Source organism: Eumetopias jubatus, unplaced genomic scaffold (genome assembly GCF_037043125.1).
Source record: "Eumetopias jubatus isolate StellerSeaLion01/CBP00866 unplaced genomic scaffold, mEumJub1_p1.0 scaffold_4, whole genome shotgun sequence".
NCBI classification, from domain to species: domain Eukaryota; kingdom Metazoa; phylum Chordata; class Mammalia; order Carnivora; family Otariidae; genus Eumetopias; species Eumetopias jubatus.
In genome coordinates this window covers 104,915,773-104,931,058 of record NW_028274810.1, presented here as the reverse complement: position 1 = coordinate 104,931,058, position 15,286 = coordinate 104,915,773, and the positions used below count along the sequence as shown (strand labels likewise).

Here is a 15,286-nt window from a genome sequence, read left to right as displayed (position 1 = left end):
TGGTCGTGTCCAGGGCTGTGCCCGGCGGCAGGTCCACGCTCGAGCCCCTGCTCCCCTTGACACCTTGCTCCAGACAGAGAGGCCCACAGGGGCCGTCCATCCAAGGCATTCTCCAGTCCTTCCGCCCCCGCCCCAAGGATGTTGCCGGTTGGCGGAGCCAGCCTGCCAAAGAAGCACAGCGTGGTGCCCAACCTGATGGAGAAGGGCCTGATGCTCCTCCAGTGTGTGGCCGGCCGGAACAACCTGGTCCCAGAGTGGAAACTTCGCCGGAGACAGCGCTCCCTCAGCAAGTCGGCTCAGACCATCAGCCGCTTCTACGGGAAGAAGGTGTGGGGTCCTGGAGGGGAACGGCCAGGCCACGGCACAGCTAACTCAGGGCTGACCTGCTTCTCCCCCTTGATGGGAGGCCTCAGGGCCTGGGCGCCCGCTGCAGCCTTCCAAATATGCTTTGGTGACAGAAGAAGATGGGCCAATTCTGGGAGTGTAAAGAATTGGCAACCCGAAAGCCTGGGAGAGAAGATGGCCGGCTGCCCTGAGCCTTCCTGGGCGGGGGGGGGGGGGGGGTGTCTCAAAAAGGAGTGAAGTCGAGGGAAGAGAGGACAAGGAAGGGATAGCACAGCTGCGAGGCTCCTGAATCTACCATGAGCTCAAGGAGACCAGAGAGCCACCCGCGGCCCCCCAGGTGGATGCCGGTGGTTTCTCCAGTGGATACACGTGCCTGTCCCGAAGCCTGTGGTTCTCGGGAACAGGGCAGATGGCTGCGGTCGGTGCACGTGGCTTCCAGGGGCTCTTCTCCCACTGTCTTGCTGTCCCCACTCCACCAGGGTGAATACAAGCAAGCCCCCGGCCCCGAGGACACCAGCTTCATGGCCGAACTAGAGGAGCTGAGAAAGGCGTTTCTCAAGCGCCCTGGCTGCCCTCAGTTCAGCACCAAGGCCACGTCTATGTCTCGTTATGGTGAGAGCCACCCACGGGGAGGCCCCCACATGGAAACCACCTCCCTCCCTGGAGGAGTGGGGTAACCTTCCTGGTGCTCGTCAGCCAGAGTGGTGGCCAGTGGTGGGAACTCACTGTGCATGCAGAAGCACCAGCTGGAGCACGCAGCAAGACCTGGCTGCAGGGGGGGCAGGGGGGAAGGAAAAGCCTTCTTGCTTTTCTCTTGTCTCAGTCACCAGACTCAGTAGGGTTGGGGGTAGGGGAGAGGGAGAAGGCTCAAAATTCTAGAAGCTGCAGTAAAGAGGTCATGAGGCCAAAGATAGGAACCAATCCCGGTAAGGAGACCAACCACCGTCAGGTGTGACTGCACACTGTTCTGATCCGGAAGAACAGGAGGCTTTGAGAGAGGAGCCAGGCACTCAGCAGTCACCGGGGGGCAGTGGCCAGGCCGGACAGCACCCTAGACTTCCCAGTTCCTGGGCCTGCACTGGTTTCATGTCCCCACACATGGCATTGTGGTTAGGGACAGGGAAATGGAAGCTTAGAGCCTGTGGCTAGCGATGGGGGCCTTGTTCATGTCAGAAGCAGGAGCCCCCACCCGTTCTGGCCCTAAGCTCCCCTTTCTCAGGGATGGAACCTCAGAGAGCAGCCAGCACTCCAGGTCCGTGAATTCTGGGCAGGGCTGGGATGGGCTGAGAGACCACACTGTGTCCTGCATGCACCCGCCACTGACATGATTCATGACGGCTGAGGGGAAACGGGGTCTGCCCATTGGGGTAGAGGGGCCTCTTGGAGACTTTGAGGCTGAGCCAGTTTTACAGATGAGAATGCAGGGTCCTTCCAGAGGAGGGGATGCATCCATTTGCAGAGATGAAGTTGCACCCGGTCTGTTCCACGTGGGCACACAAATGGCCAGGAGGACAGAATCATGGTTCGATTTAGTCCCAGGGTTCAATCCCATACATCCAGTGACAAAAGTCATCTTTAATCCTACCTGAAGTTTAAAAAGAAATGAAATCATCATCCCTGCCCAGGAGGTCTTGTGAAGACGTGGCCTTAGCTGTCGTCAGCCAGCATTTTTAATGCTCTGCAGACTCATCCACCTCAGCCGAGGTGCCCGAGGAGTTGTGCACGGGCTTTGATTCCTGGAAGGTGACCCAGGACCCGTCCTGCAGCCATCGGGGCTCCGACACAAAGGTGGACGGTGAGGGCAGGGCCTGCCGCCACTGGGACGAGCATGCCCCTGGGGTCCTCTCCTTGGCAGGCCAGCTCTGAGGCCTCTGCCTGAACCTGCTGGGACCCCTGCTCTCCCCAGGGCTCCCTGATTATGCCCCCATGGGACTCCCTTCCCAGGACCACCTGCCCGACCCTATGCCCCTTACACAGGATGCATCCCTCCTTGAGTAGAATGTACTGTTCCCACGCATGAATATACTTACTTTGGTTTATCCAAAGATGATCTCTGCACACAAAGGTCTCCTCTGTCTGAATGTGAGGAAACCCCTCACAAATGTCTGGGCCATCACTGTGACCCCTGGTGTTCTGACCCCTAGGCTCTGGGGATCTCCAAGGGCTGCTTTGATGATCTCCCTCCATTTCTTCAACCCACGCAGGGGCAGGTGGGGAGGGATGGACGATGGGGGTCAGCACTAGGAGGCGTGGAGGAGCCCAGCTGGGCAGCAAAGGGTTTCCCAGGGGCGTCTTGCAAGGGGGAAACTACCGTGGAACGCCCCCAGGGCGGCTCAGCACTCCAAGTCTGACGCCCCGCGGCTTCCCCACAGGGTGCCTCCTTCCCTTTAGTAAGAGTGCCTGTGAATTCAACTACTTGCGGAAGAGGAGTGGATCCCAGATCATAAGCCCGGTCCCCAGCAGCCCGGTCCTGGCGCAGAGCCACCCAAAGAAGCGGTTACCCTGGTACATCTCTGTCATCCACGAGAAGGTACGGCCACATGCGTGTGGAGCCCCGGGCAGAGAGCCTGACCCTAATGCCCCGGCTCCACGTCCGGCAGGATAGGAGGGCCCGGCCAGCCCCCCAGGGCTCTTGTTGGGGTATCTGGTTAGCTGTCCAAGCAGGTCTCCAGATGCGGCCAAAAATGACCCCCAGGACCCTCCTTAGGCCCCCGTGACTCACCTGTTTTCCAGACCTTCTGGCCCCTGTGCATCTTCATCCCAGCGTGTGGCGGGTTGAGCTGGCATGGATCTCGTCCCCCTCAGCATGCAGCTGACCACACATATCATGACGTCAACCATCCACATAGCTTTTGACCCACTATTTCCACTTAAGAGAATATATTCTTGAAAACAGTAATAATCAGCTTGTACACAAAGATCTACCTACAAGTTGACTCGTTGTGATGTTACACTCTGCATCTTTGTGACAGAGACTGGCCTACAGTTTACCTGTCTGTAATTCCCTTGTTTACTTTCGGTGTCAGAGTAATTCTGGCCTCAGAACAAACAATCAAAAAATTGGGAGGCATTTTCTCTTTCCTATTTTATTCTCTGGAAGAGTCTGCATGAGATTGGCAAAGAATTCATCTTTGAGGCCATGTGTGCCTGGAGAGTCCTCATGGGTCAGGTTTTCCAAGTCATAAATTCACGTCCTTGAAAGATACTCAGGCTTCCTTCTCCCTCTTGTTTCAGTTTGGAAAAGCTATGTTTTTCGAGGAATGTGTCCATTACATGTAAATTTTCAGATTTATTAGCCTGATCCTGTGCATAATGGTCTCTTAATAACCCTCTAATTTCTTTCTTTCTTTTTCTTTCTTTTTTTTTGGCAGAGAGAGACACAGCGAGGGAGGGAACACAAGCAGGGGGAGTGGGAGAGGGAGAAGCAGGCTTCCCGCGGAGCAGGGAGCCCGATGCGGGGCTCGATCCCAGGACCCTGGGACCATGACCTGAGCTGAAGGCAGACGCTTAACGACTGAGCCACCCAGGCGCCCCCCGCCCCATTTCTGCAGGAGAGGGAGCCTCTTTCCCATTCCTGACAGTGCTAACTTGGGCCGTCTCTCTCTCTCTCTTTTCTTAGAATCACCTTCTGTTGTTGGTGGTGTTTTAAAGCTGGTGAGGCTTTAATGACAGTCATGGAAGTGAGCACCACAAAATGTTGGGCAGCTGGTGGGTGCGCAAAGCCCAGATAGTGTGGCTCCACGAGTCTTCATTTTACCTTTACTCCTGACACTCTGCATTTTCTGAGAGATGTCACGATTTTAGAAGTGTCGATATCCTGTGACCACTTTGGGGAAAGCAATTTCACGTCGGGGAAAGCCTGAGGCTATCAAGCGGTAGGACCACACAGGTCTATGTGAAAGGATGTTCTTTGCAAACCGTGGGAAGGGGAAAGCTCACATGTGTGAAGCGGCCGGGAGAAGGGCTGCCCGCTTGGCTGCCTCCAGGAGCTTGGAAGCTGTCCTTAGGCTTCCCTTTCTCTCATCTCCACCTGGTCTGAGCTGAAGAGGCAGCGAGTCTCCACTGGAGGCAAGAGAGTCACCTGCAGTGACATGGCAGCATGGTGTCCACTCAGCGGCCCCAGTGGAAACGAGCATCCCCTTTCCAGCAACCACTGTCTGGTGTGGGACAGGTGCATGGGTCTGAATCACCACGAGCCAGGGGAAGAAGGGTGATTTCTGCCAGGTTATTTCAGCTTAGCCGTGTGAATAATTCCGCGTACCCCTGAGACCCCCGCAGTCCTGCCGCACCTGCCCCTCCCCCTCCCCCGCTCCCAGCTGGGTCCTCCAGTTCCCATCCTGGTTGCTCGGTCCCTCCCACCGTAGCCCGCAGCTCTTTCCTGGATCCCTCTGATGGATGCTCAGGTGCTGGTTTCCTTGCTTGCCCTAGCCGATGCACAGGGGGCTGTGAATCTGTCCTCTCCGCAGCTCAGTTTCACCCCACAAGTCTCAATACATCTTGACAGTGTTCATTATCGCTCTGTTTAAGACATTTTCTAACTTCCTGTGTGTCTTCTGCTTCTTTGGTTCATGGGCCACGTAGGAACCTGGCACTTAAATCCCAAACATTTGGAGGACTTTTGAGTTCCTTTCTTTTCCCTCCTGGGACTGTGCGGGGTGCACTGCGGGCCCAGGGCCTTCCTTTACGCTGCTCCCGGTTCAGAGCTACCGATGGCAAGTCCTTCCATTTCCAGCTATCCAAACATGTTGGTACCAGGTCTCCACTGCTGAGGAATCGAGGGCACTGAGATTTTGAGCACGGAAGGTTGAGGGGCAGAGGGTCTGGCTCCCTGCAAGCCCCAGGGGGTGGCTCTCGGAGGGTGCTGCTGGCTCGCTGTGGGGCTGTGCAGAAGAACAGTATCCCCCACTGCGACTGGGGGGCTGGCCAGGACCAGGCCTGAAAGGGAGGCTGCCAGGAGTTTCCCCAGGCAAGGACTTGGTCCCCGCCCTTGGGCAGGATTGGCTGGGATTTCCAGGTCTGCTCTTCCTGCAGGCGCCCAGAGAGGGTGGGTCTGGGGGCCGGGGGTGGGGGGGGGAGCCTGTGTGGCACCCAGGGGCTACCCATGCTTCTGTGCCCAGGATCACTGCCTGGTCATGCTGCGGGAGGAAGTGCAGCGGCTGTCCGCGATGGAGGTGCCACCTCAGAAGGAAGATGAGGAGGTCTTGGCCCTTCAGGAGGAGAGGGAGGCCTTGAAGAAAATGCTGAAATGCCTCCTTAAAAACAAGGGCCGGGAGACATGGGTATGCCAGTGCACGAAGGTGAGTGCAGGGCCCGGGCTGCAGGCTCTGCATCCAAAGTGTCCAAAGCTCCTGGTGGCCCTCAGGTCTCCAGCAAACGCCCCGTCATCCAGGAAGGCTGCCACGGCCTCGTGGGTAGAAGAGCCGTGAGCTGGACATCTAGACCCCTGTGTTTGGCTGCCAGCTTGCTTTCCTGCCTGGGACAGGTTGTGTCTTTCTCTGGACTCTGTTTCCTTACCTGTAAGCTGAGGGCCAGCCCCTCTGAAATCCCATAGGACGGAAGGCCCCCTGCAGGTGAAGTCTCCAGACCTGGCTTAGCCATGGGCCCTGTGGGCCTGGTGGCCTGGATTCGCCTGATCTGTTCTGGATGCAGGATGCTCAGTGTCCTTGCCTATAAAGCAGGGAGGTCTGGGCAGAGGACTGAACTAGGCAGGTCCTCGTGGGGAAGTCACCCGGTCTTTCTAAAACCTGATTTCTTTCATACCTGAGGATACAGCCTGGCATTATGCTAGGGGCACATGTGAGGTGGGGTGGGGGCCTTGGACCATCACCAAATCCCCGAGATGCCACCAGAGAAAGCTGCCTGGACACGGATGGTGCAGTACCAGCAGGCAGGGGCAGCAGGAGTCTGAAGAGGCCTGGGAGCATCGGCTTGCCTTCCCTGTTCCCTGGCCTCCCGGGGGCTGTTAGAGAGGCTTGAGCCCACACTGGGCCTACAGGGACATGCAACGTGGGCATGGCAGGCTGGCCCTCCACTCTTGGAACAAAGTGGGGGTGCCCACTGCTGCAAGGCCACTCCCTTGCGCGGGTCCAAGGGAGCCAGAAATCACACTATTCCCAGGGCTGCCCATCTGCAGGTCACCTTCCCCCCAGGGCTGCCCATGGGCCGGTCACCCTCCCCTCAGGGCTGTCCATCTGCAGGTCACCCTCCCCCCAGGGCTGCTCATCTGCCATCACCGTCCCCCCAGGGCTGCCCATGTGCTGGTCACCCTCCCCCCAGGGCTGCCCATGTGCCGATCACCCTCCTCTCAGGGCTGCCCATCTGCAGGTCACCCTCCCCCCAGGGCTGCTCATCTGCCATCACCGTCCCCCAGGGATGCTCATCTGCCGGTCACTGCCCCCCTTCTCACCAACACAGCACCCTTGGCAGGAAGACACTTGATCCCCCTCTCCCCTGCAACATGGAGAGGGTGCTGTCCCCTTCCAGAAGGATGGGTCTCAGGACATCAGCCAGGGGAGCTGAGGGGGCAGTTTGGAACGCTGAGGCTCATGTGGCCATCTTGCAGGAGCCGGCGCCAAAGCCCAGCAGGAGGCTGAGCATCCTGAAGACCTTCTTCCCAGATGAGGAGCTGCAGCACTGGAGGCAGGTGCGGGCCGCTGGGATCCTGAGCAGGCAGGCTTGGCCCAGGCTACATCTCCGGGGCTGCCTGGCAATGCCAGCGTCCTCCCAGCAGCTCCACGTCGTGGGCCCTCAGCCACACCTGAGGGGAACAGGTGCAGGGGGGCAGAGCAGCTCCCGGAAAAGGGACTCCAGCTCCCCTGTCCACCCTGCACAGGTGCAGGGAGGAGCCGGGCAGTGGCGGTCTCCCGAGACGGTGCAGCGGGGCGCTGGCACGGCGGCCAGTGGAGTGCTCCCTGCCCCCTGCTTGCCTGCCCAGTGCCCCCTCCCTCTCCCAGCTTCAGGAGGAGTCTGCCGTGATCGGCAGAGGCAAGGACCTGGAAGCAGCTGGCGGCGAGGAAGAAGAGGCTGCAGACGCAGAGGCAGAGGAAAAGGCAGACGGCGAGGGGAAGGGCCCAGCAGGCAGGAAGGGGGCCACACCCAAGGAGGGGGGTGAGGAGCAGGAGCAACTGGAGGAGGAGAAGGAGGAGGTGATGGAGCTGGAGGAGGAGGAGCAGGCGCAGGAGGAGGAGGACCAGCGCAGGGGGAGCTCCCGCTCCCTGGAGGAGGCTTTTGAGCGGGAGCTGATAGCGCAGCTGGAGGAGTACGAGCACGTGATCCAGGAGTTGCAGACAGAGCTGGAGGTCACCAGGACCAGACACTCGCTCGCAACAGGTGGGGTGCTGGGGGCCCAGGAGCCACAGGATAGAGGGTGGCCCAGGGGACGAGGGACACAGGGCAGGAGGTGGCAGCCCTCAGCCTGGGGCCAGAGCCCCCCTGTCTCGGCCTCCTAGCCCTTGCCCTCTCTCCCCTCCTTCCCACGTCCGGCTCACACAGGGACCGCCGTGTCTTTACAACGCCAAGTGGATTTCCAGGAATCCCAACTGCACATGTTGAACACGAAGAACGAGACCCTGCAGAAGGAGCTCCAGGAGCGGAGGGACCAGTTACAAGCCATGTCCAACAAGGTGGCCATGCCCGTCACGCAGCGGGCACCAGCAGCCCCGCCCGTCCCCACCGTCCCGAGCTGGGGCAGCCTGTCCTGGGTCACGCCACGCCCCCTGGCCCGCACCGTCCTCCCTGGGCTGCTCGGCTCCCGGTCCCTTCTCCAGCATCCCCGCGTGCTCGAGTCCCAGGGTCGAGCGCACGCACACTTAGAGAGGCCGCCATTCCGCCAAGCCCACCCCTTGCTACGTGTTTTGTTTCATCAAAGTTATTCACGCACACAACCTAAAGAATGAAATAGTCCCGCAGGCTTGTCACACAGCAGGGGTGGGTCCCGACCTCTTCCGTCTTGTGTGCCCATCCCCCAGGGCGACTGCTCTCAACTCTTCTTTAGGAATCACTTTGCAGGCCTACAAACGGTATGCTTCTAGCACCCATTCTGGAATTTTCTCCATCCTAGCATTATCGAGCGCTTCCCTCTTTCCTGCCCCGCCTGGGGGCCCCAGCACAGGCCGGTCGGCCTCCCACCGGTGCCGTCCCACCGTGATGGGATGCTCGGGGTATGGCTGCCAGCAGCTCATGCCCACCTGGGACTCAAAACAGGTTTTGCCAAACAGGATGAAGTTTCCTCCTTTTCTGATCTACTCCCGTGTTTTCACTGGAGCACATCCTGCAGTAGTCTTCTGATAAAATTGAGTGGGTGTAAATTTGTGGGGGCACCATATTCTGCTAATGTCCTTATTCTACACGTCAACAGAATTTGGTGGGATGCCGAACCACAGCCGGGAGAGCACTTTGCGCCCACAGTGAAGGCACTGCCCCACGGGCCCGAGCGACCCAGGCTGCTGTGGGGGGCAGTCCTGGGTACTCCCAATTCTCGCTTGCCTGGGACCGTGGTCTGGGTGCGCTGCTGCGTCTCCGGAAAACCACTGGGCTCTCTGTCCCAGGTGTCCTGAAATTTCGCCCCGGAAGGTTATGTTACCTTGTTTCTTCTCTCTCCGTCTTGTTTCTTGAGCACTCCTCCCGGTGTCCCCGGAGCCCCGTTCTTCCTCTTCTTGCTGTCCCATCTCTGGGTGGTTTGCTCTACGGCCCCTGTTCCTGGCTCTTTATCCACAGCCGCCTCCCGTGCTCTTCTCTGTTGCACGGATGGCTTCCGAGACCTCTCTTGTTCTCCCAACGTCCTTTTTTCTTCTTTTGTCTCACGATTCAGTGTCTTGTCTATATCCCCCACGGAACACTCACGCTCGCTGGGCTCAACCTCCTGAATATTTGATCGCCTGCAAGTGCCCTGGGTCCCTTTGTCTTGGTGTCTGTCATTCATGAGAGGGCCTCACTTGTGCCAGAGCTGAGTGGGGTCTCTGAGCACGTGGCAGTAAGTTTGTGCTTCACACGCACGGGCACATGTGGGCACCTCAGCCGAGCGTTCGAAGGTTGTCTTCTTAGTTCTTCGGGGAACCTGGAAGTTTCTTGCCTGGAATGAGAAGGCCTAGCTGCTGGTGTTCTAGGAGCCAAGATGGGAAGACAGCGGGGGCATCCACATTTGGCCCCCACATCCCCCATCTGGAGCCTGGGGGGGTCCACCCTCCACTGCGCCTGGCCCCTCCTTAGCCAGAGACCCTCTGCTATGCCCCCGACATCCAGCCTCTCACCAGGTGAACACAGCACAGGCTCCCAGTGCTTGAGGGCAGGGACGGGTCTGCCGCTCTTAGTTTCTGGAGAAGTATCCACTGATCCTCCCCACGTTAGGTTCCAGATCCAGAAGAACCCGTACCACCAGTTTCTGAGATCTGAGGACCAGAAGCGTGAACTGGGCTTGTTTTCAACTCTCCACCCCTGCTGGTTTAGGATCTGGCCTTCCGGGCCCTGCTCTCCAGCTCCCCATGTGTTTGCCCCTCTTGTCCTTGGCAGAAGTCCCGCTGCTTTCACCGTACTGAGGCTCAGGGAGAAAAGCTGGATGCAAGTGTTCCATCTGTCGTCTTGCCCCCGAGTCCCCCTGAGCCAACCCCCGCCCCCCCGTCTGCCTTCCAGTTCTCCAACCTCAGGGAAGACAAGAAGCACGAAGAGATGATGGGCATCATCGAGAAGGACAACATTCTTCTCCGCCAGGTGACCGCCAGGTGTGGTTAAACAGCCAGACCGCTGTTCTTGTTGTAAGTCCTGACAGCGCGGGCAAGAGGAGCTGGAAACACCCTCGCAGTGAGTCGGGCCCCCCTACCTCAGGCAGCACCCCGGTGAGCGAATCGCAGGAGCGCGAGCGCATGCAGAAGCTCCTTGCCATTGCTGGCTCCATGAGGGCCGGCGGTCTTTTGGGGGAAGGACGGGCGGGGAACACGGGTGACCCGTTTGGGCCAGGTGGGCCTACTGCCCTGTCCTCCCTGGCTCCCCTGCAGCAAGTGTTGGAGCTGCAGAGCAAACTCGAAAAGCAGGAGCACATCATCTCGGAGTTCGACGCCACGGTCAGCAAGCTGCAGGCCCAGGCGAGCCAGAACCAGAACCACCTGCAGAGATGGAAGTGGCTGCAGGAGGAGATGCTGAGCAAGAACGAAATGATCCAGCAGGCGGAGCAGCAGGCCCGCGTGGCCCTGGAGAGCGCCCAGTCCCGGGTAGGCCCCGCGTGCGGAGCGCCCGAGCCCGCCCACCGCCGAGGGGGGCGGGCCGTGCGCCGAGGGGGGCGGGCCGTGCGCCGAGGGGGGCGGGCCGTGCGCCGAGGGGGGCGGGCCGTGCGCCGAGGGGGGCGGGCCGTGCGCCGAGGGGGGCGGGCCGTGCGCCGAGGGAAGCTGGTTGTGCGCCGAGGAGGCGGGGGCTTAGGCTCACTCCCCCGCGTAGCCCCGCCCCCGGCACAGAATTGGCGCTCCAGAAATGGTGGCGGAGAGACCATAGGTGTAATGGGGCTTGCACATTTTGGGCGGGACGGGCCGTGTCTGGCTTGTGCTGTGAAGGGGCGCGAGGGTTTGGATAGCCGGCCAGGCAGGAGCGCTCCGGGGCCAGGGGTACGCCATCTATTTATAGTTTCCGGGGTGCGTGCCGGGGTCGGGCACCGTCTAAGCTGCTCAGTGAAGTCTAACCTCGTGAACAAAGCTAGTAAAGCAGGTGTTCTTAGCGTCCTCTCTGCTCACAGGAGGAGCCTGCAGCCGGAGGGGCGAAATAACCCTCTGGTGCCCCCAGAGCTGCGTGGGGGTGGTGCTGGGATGTGAAGAGCCCGATCCCATATCTGAGCCCCATGCTACACGTGAGCAAAGGCACAGAGGGAGACCGAGGTGCCCTCTGCTGACGGACCCAGGCCAAAAAGGAAATCGGCGAAGAGCCGACCAGAATCCAAAAACCAGCAAAGAGAAAGTCCTGTGCGTGTAGGCTTTTGAAAGGACACCTTCCCCTGCCCCCCCAGAGTGCCTGCTGTAACGGGGTGTGTTCTTCCCGCCCGGAGGAGCCAGCCTCCCGCTGAATGGCTCGGCAGCATCAATGAGCGCCCGCCACTCGCTGTCTCTCCTAAAACTGTGTTTGGGATCCAGCAGTCCTCCCGGCTAGAGTGTGAGCGGGGGATGGTGCATCATCGGTCTGGTTCTCGCCTCAGTTTGGTAGCGCCTGGAATGCTGTGTTGAGAAAGTTTGTGGGGGCAGGTCTGGGGTCCTCTGGAAGTGGTGCGTGACCCGTGAGTGACGCCTGAAGCAGCCTAGGCGTGGGGCACTGTGGCCGGACACTCCGGGTGACTGCCACCCCTTGCCCAGCAGCAGTCACCTCCGGTACAGGGGGCGGGCCCCCCTTCCCTACACCCAGTACGGTATGGGGTGCAGAGCTGGCACCAATCCACATTGGAAAGAAAGGAAACCCCCTCCCCACCCAAGGTCCAGGGGCTCCTAACATGCCCTCTGTCAGTTCAACGCTGTCCCAGGGGCAAAGTGGACCGGCCTGCAGCCCTTTTGAGGCAATGCAAACTCTCTTGAGGCCGGCTCTCACGGGACGTTTCTGCATCATCAGGGCTTCTGCTCATTGAGGGTGAGGAGCGGGTGCTGAGCTGCCACCATAACTTGGGGGGCCCATCTGAGTGCTTCTGGGGTTCAGAGTGGAGGAGATGAACAATGCATATCAGCACAATGATGCTGATGGCAGCAAGACTAGACAGCCTTAGCTCCGTCCTAGTTAACTCCTGGTTACCGCCCCATTCATGGCTGCTTAATGCAAACCACTGAGGACTGCCTCACCATCCCAAGAAAAGGAGGGAGGGCTGGGGGTCCAAGAGGAGGGACGGCCAGGTGTTCCCTGCAGTGCCAACAGTGAGGGGCTGATAAGCCTGCAGGGTGTTCCCAGGGGCATCCCGGAGTCTCCCCTGGGGGCAGGGAGTGCCAGCTCCCTTGTGGACGATGGCCTGGCGGATGCTTTGGAGACCTTGTACTGTTTTTTCTTTTTTAAGCCATGTGCAGGTTTTACTTTTTCAATTAAAAAAAAAAATAGTAGAAAGTCTTAAAGCCTGGGTGCCCAGCCGCCCTGGGTCTGAGTTTTGATCTGGCACCTTCTAGCTCACAGGCAGACCAGCTGGCCTCTCCAAACACTTCCAGTACCTAAAGCTTCGAAAAGTGAGGACAAATCTACCTTCTGGAAGGCTTCACTCAGGGTTGGGCGTGATTTGCCCCCTCCTTCTCTTTGCTCACAGCTTGAGAGACTGAGAAACAAGATCATCCAGGCCACCTTCAGCACCTCCGGGGTCAAGTCCTTTGCCACTGAGATCTCTGACAATGACATTCTGGAAGCTTTGCAGGTATATCCAGCGCTGGGCTGTTTCCTGGTCCCTGAGGCTGCCTCTCTAGGGTGACGCTTGCTGATCTGCGGCAGGGGGCTGAGGGGACCCCCATTCTCATCCTGGTTGTGTCACCATTCACTGTGCCCCTGGGATCATCCTTGCTCTCTGCTCAGGCAGAGGGGACCAGATCTCCCCATGGCTAGGCTGCTCTCAGCGTTCAGCTCCGGGTGCAGTGAGGAGGGGACCAAGCTGCTGGGGTCCTGGAGATTCTCCAGCAGCAGGAACATGCCCCCCCCCCCGCCCCGCCAGGTTCTGTCCAGTTCAGCCTCTTTGGGGATGCTTCTTGGCACCTCAGCGTGGCCTCAGCTGGAATCCTCGTCTGCGCAGCCAGGACCCCGGCGTGGCCCCCCTTCCCTGGCCTTGGTTCAGGCTGTCATCCTGACGACCCCAAGCAGAGGCCTCACGGGGCAGGGTGGTGCAGGAGAAATAGTGCAGGCTTTGGGGCTGGCAGGGGCAAGCCACCACCCCCGTGGGCCTTGGCTGACAAGCTGTGGGCTGGCTCTTGAGTTCACTGAGCAGTAGAGCCTCCCTCTGCACCTGGGAGAGAGCCTGTCTGCCTTCTGGGCATGGTGGGGGGAGGGCTCTGGGAGAAGAGCCCTGACTGTCACGTGCTCTGTGCAGGGCCATATGGACTCTCACTAGGGGCCGCTTCTGTCCCCACGCCCCAAGCCTCCCATAACATGGCCCTTTGCCCCAGCAGGTGCCTATGACCTTTCTGCACCCACATTTCCCCTGATTTCCTTTCTCCTATGTCGTGGGAGACAGCGCCCCTGTAGGGTGGCAACAGTCTGGGGAGGGGGAAGACCTGCAAGAGGACCTGGGGAGAGGTCTCTGCAGCCTGCAAAGGTCTCTGCAACCTGGCTCCTGTTGTTTGGTGTGGGGGAGAGGGAGGAGGGAGGGAAGGAGAGAGGGATGGGAGGAGTCATCAGTACCCGCCAGTAGCCAGGAAAGAAGCCCTTTCCTCTGCTGCACGCAAAACAGTGATGTGCCAAAGCAGCAGAGCTGAGGGAGGGGCTGGCCATCTCCCTGTGCGCAGGACAGAAGGGACTTGAGGGACAGACTCGATGGCCTCTGAGGTCTCTTGGTCTGGGCCACTCGACATCCTCAGAGGACATAAGTGCAGTTAGTGCTGCTTCAGGGGAGAGGTGACGCCAGCCCGTGTCGGGCTGAGTTCTGTGGCTTCATCGCCGGGGCGGGATCAGCAGAGGTGGGGAGTGTTTCCAGCCCAGAAGTTAGCAGATGCCACAGACCAGAGCCTTCTCCGCTGGAGAGCCGGCGGTCAGGTCAGCGCACACCACTGCTGCGCCCCCGCCCCCCCGCTCGGGGAGGAGAGGCGCGGTCCCCACCACCGAGGGCCCGGGCTTCTGTTGCAGAGTATCATCTCTGAGAGAGACGACTACTACAATCAGCTCAAACAGAAAGGCGCCAGAGTGCCTCCCCTGCAGCAGACAGAGGCCTCGTCCTCCCCGAACAAGTCCAAGAAGATAACCTCCAAGTAGACCCAGCCGGGGCCCCAGACGCCAGCCAGCCCAGCGGAGGCCGGCACCCAGCTCAGGGAGCCAGCCCTGTGTAGCCCGGCCTTTTCGCTTTAGAATTAAACTCTGCCATTGGCCACGGACTCAGCTTTTCCGCCTCCCGGGGGGACTCGTGGGGGCTTGCGCGACCACCACAGCCCCCATCTGCCCCCCCGGCTCCTTCCTGGGGAGACCCCCACACTGAGCAAGGGCCCACCCCTGAGGCCCCAGGCTTAGGAGGCCTGAGACCCGGTGCCTATCCGCCCCTTCCCAACACCTGCGGCACAAACCTGTGCGGTGGGGGCGCCCCTGGCTGGGGCACCACTTCGCGGCTGCGACCCCTCTGGGAGACAGTGGAGGCGATCGTCTACTCCTGTTCCCATGACTGCTGCGGGAGTGGAAGCTCCAGGAGGCCAGGCTCTCTGATCTGCGCAGTTCACCCTGCGTGCGTCCCGCACCCCGCAGGCTTTGGGCATAGCGACGCGCTGCATGCAGGCACCCGCCCGCGGCGTCTGCTCTCGTCCTCCACCCCCACCCACCTGTGCGCGCGCCCGGCCTTTCCTGCTTCGCGCTCGCGGCGGGCCCAGTGCGGGAACCCGAGGAACGGAGCTGGGAACTCGGCGCAGGTTCCCCGGGGGGCGCCCCGGCTGGGCCGCCTCGCCTGTCGGATCAGACTCAGGAGCGCCCGGAGGCTCCAGGGCCCGCTTCTGCACCAGAGTCCCGCACCTGCACGGTCTGGGGGTGGACCCGCGCCCCCTCCCCCCGGGACCCCTGAGGGCCCTGTCGCCCGGGCAGGCCCTCTCCCCTGCAGACCCTAGCCTAGGGGGCCCCCCTCTCCTCTACCGACCCCGTGACCCTGCGGCCCCCTCTCCCATGTTGCCCCCTCTCCCCGGCAGCCCTCTCTCTCCCCCGCGGCCCCTAAAGCCTTTTTCCCTGCAGCACGCACGCCCTCCGGCGGCCGCGTCCGGAACACCTGGGGCCTGGGGTCGGCGCCCCCGTGCGGGCTTCGCCCCCTGCCCCGCCCCCAGGCCGC

At 60.5% G+C, this 15,286-nt stretch overlaps 1 protein-coding gene across 1 annotated transcript; it reads left to right on the top strand.

Moving 5' to 3' along the window:
- The first annotated feature begins 138 nt into the window (after positions 1–138).
- CCDC27 (coiled-coil domain containing 27) lies at positions 139–14,402 on the top strand. The gene is made up of 12 exons (XM_088022634.1): positions 139–327; positions 825–957; positions 2,030–2,140; positions 2,718–2,875; positions 5,463–5,642; positions 6,908–6,988; positions 7,299–7,674; positions 7,837–7,967; positions 9,973–10,050; positions 10,335–10,547; positions 12,593–12,697; positions 14,113–14,402. The coding sequence occupies exons 1-12, from the start codon at positions 139–141 to the stop codon at positions 14,236–14,238; spliced, it is 1,881 nt and encodes a 626-aa protein (XP_087878760.1). The 3' UTR covers positions 14,239–14,402.
- Positions 14,403–15,286: the final 884 nt, after the last annotated feature.

Coding starts and splice junctions, on each gene's coding strand:
- CCDC27 (XM_088022634.1), top strand. CDS start 139: ATGTTGCCGGTTGGCGGAGCCAGCCTGCCAAAGAAGCACAGCGTGGTG. Junction 2,141..2,717: donor CTCCGACACAAAGGTGGACG/GTGAGGGCAGGG, acceptor GCTTCCCCACAG/GGTGCCTCCTTCCCTTTAGT. Junction 5,643..6,907: donor GGGTATGCCAGTGCACGAAG/GTGAGTGCAGGG, acceptor GCCATCTTGCAG/GAGCCGGCGCCAAAGCCCAG.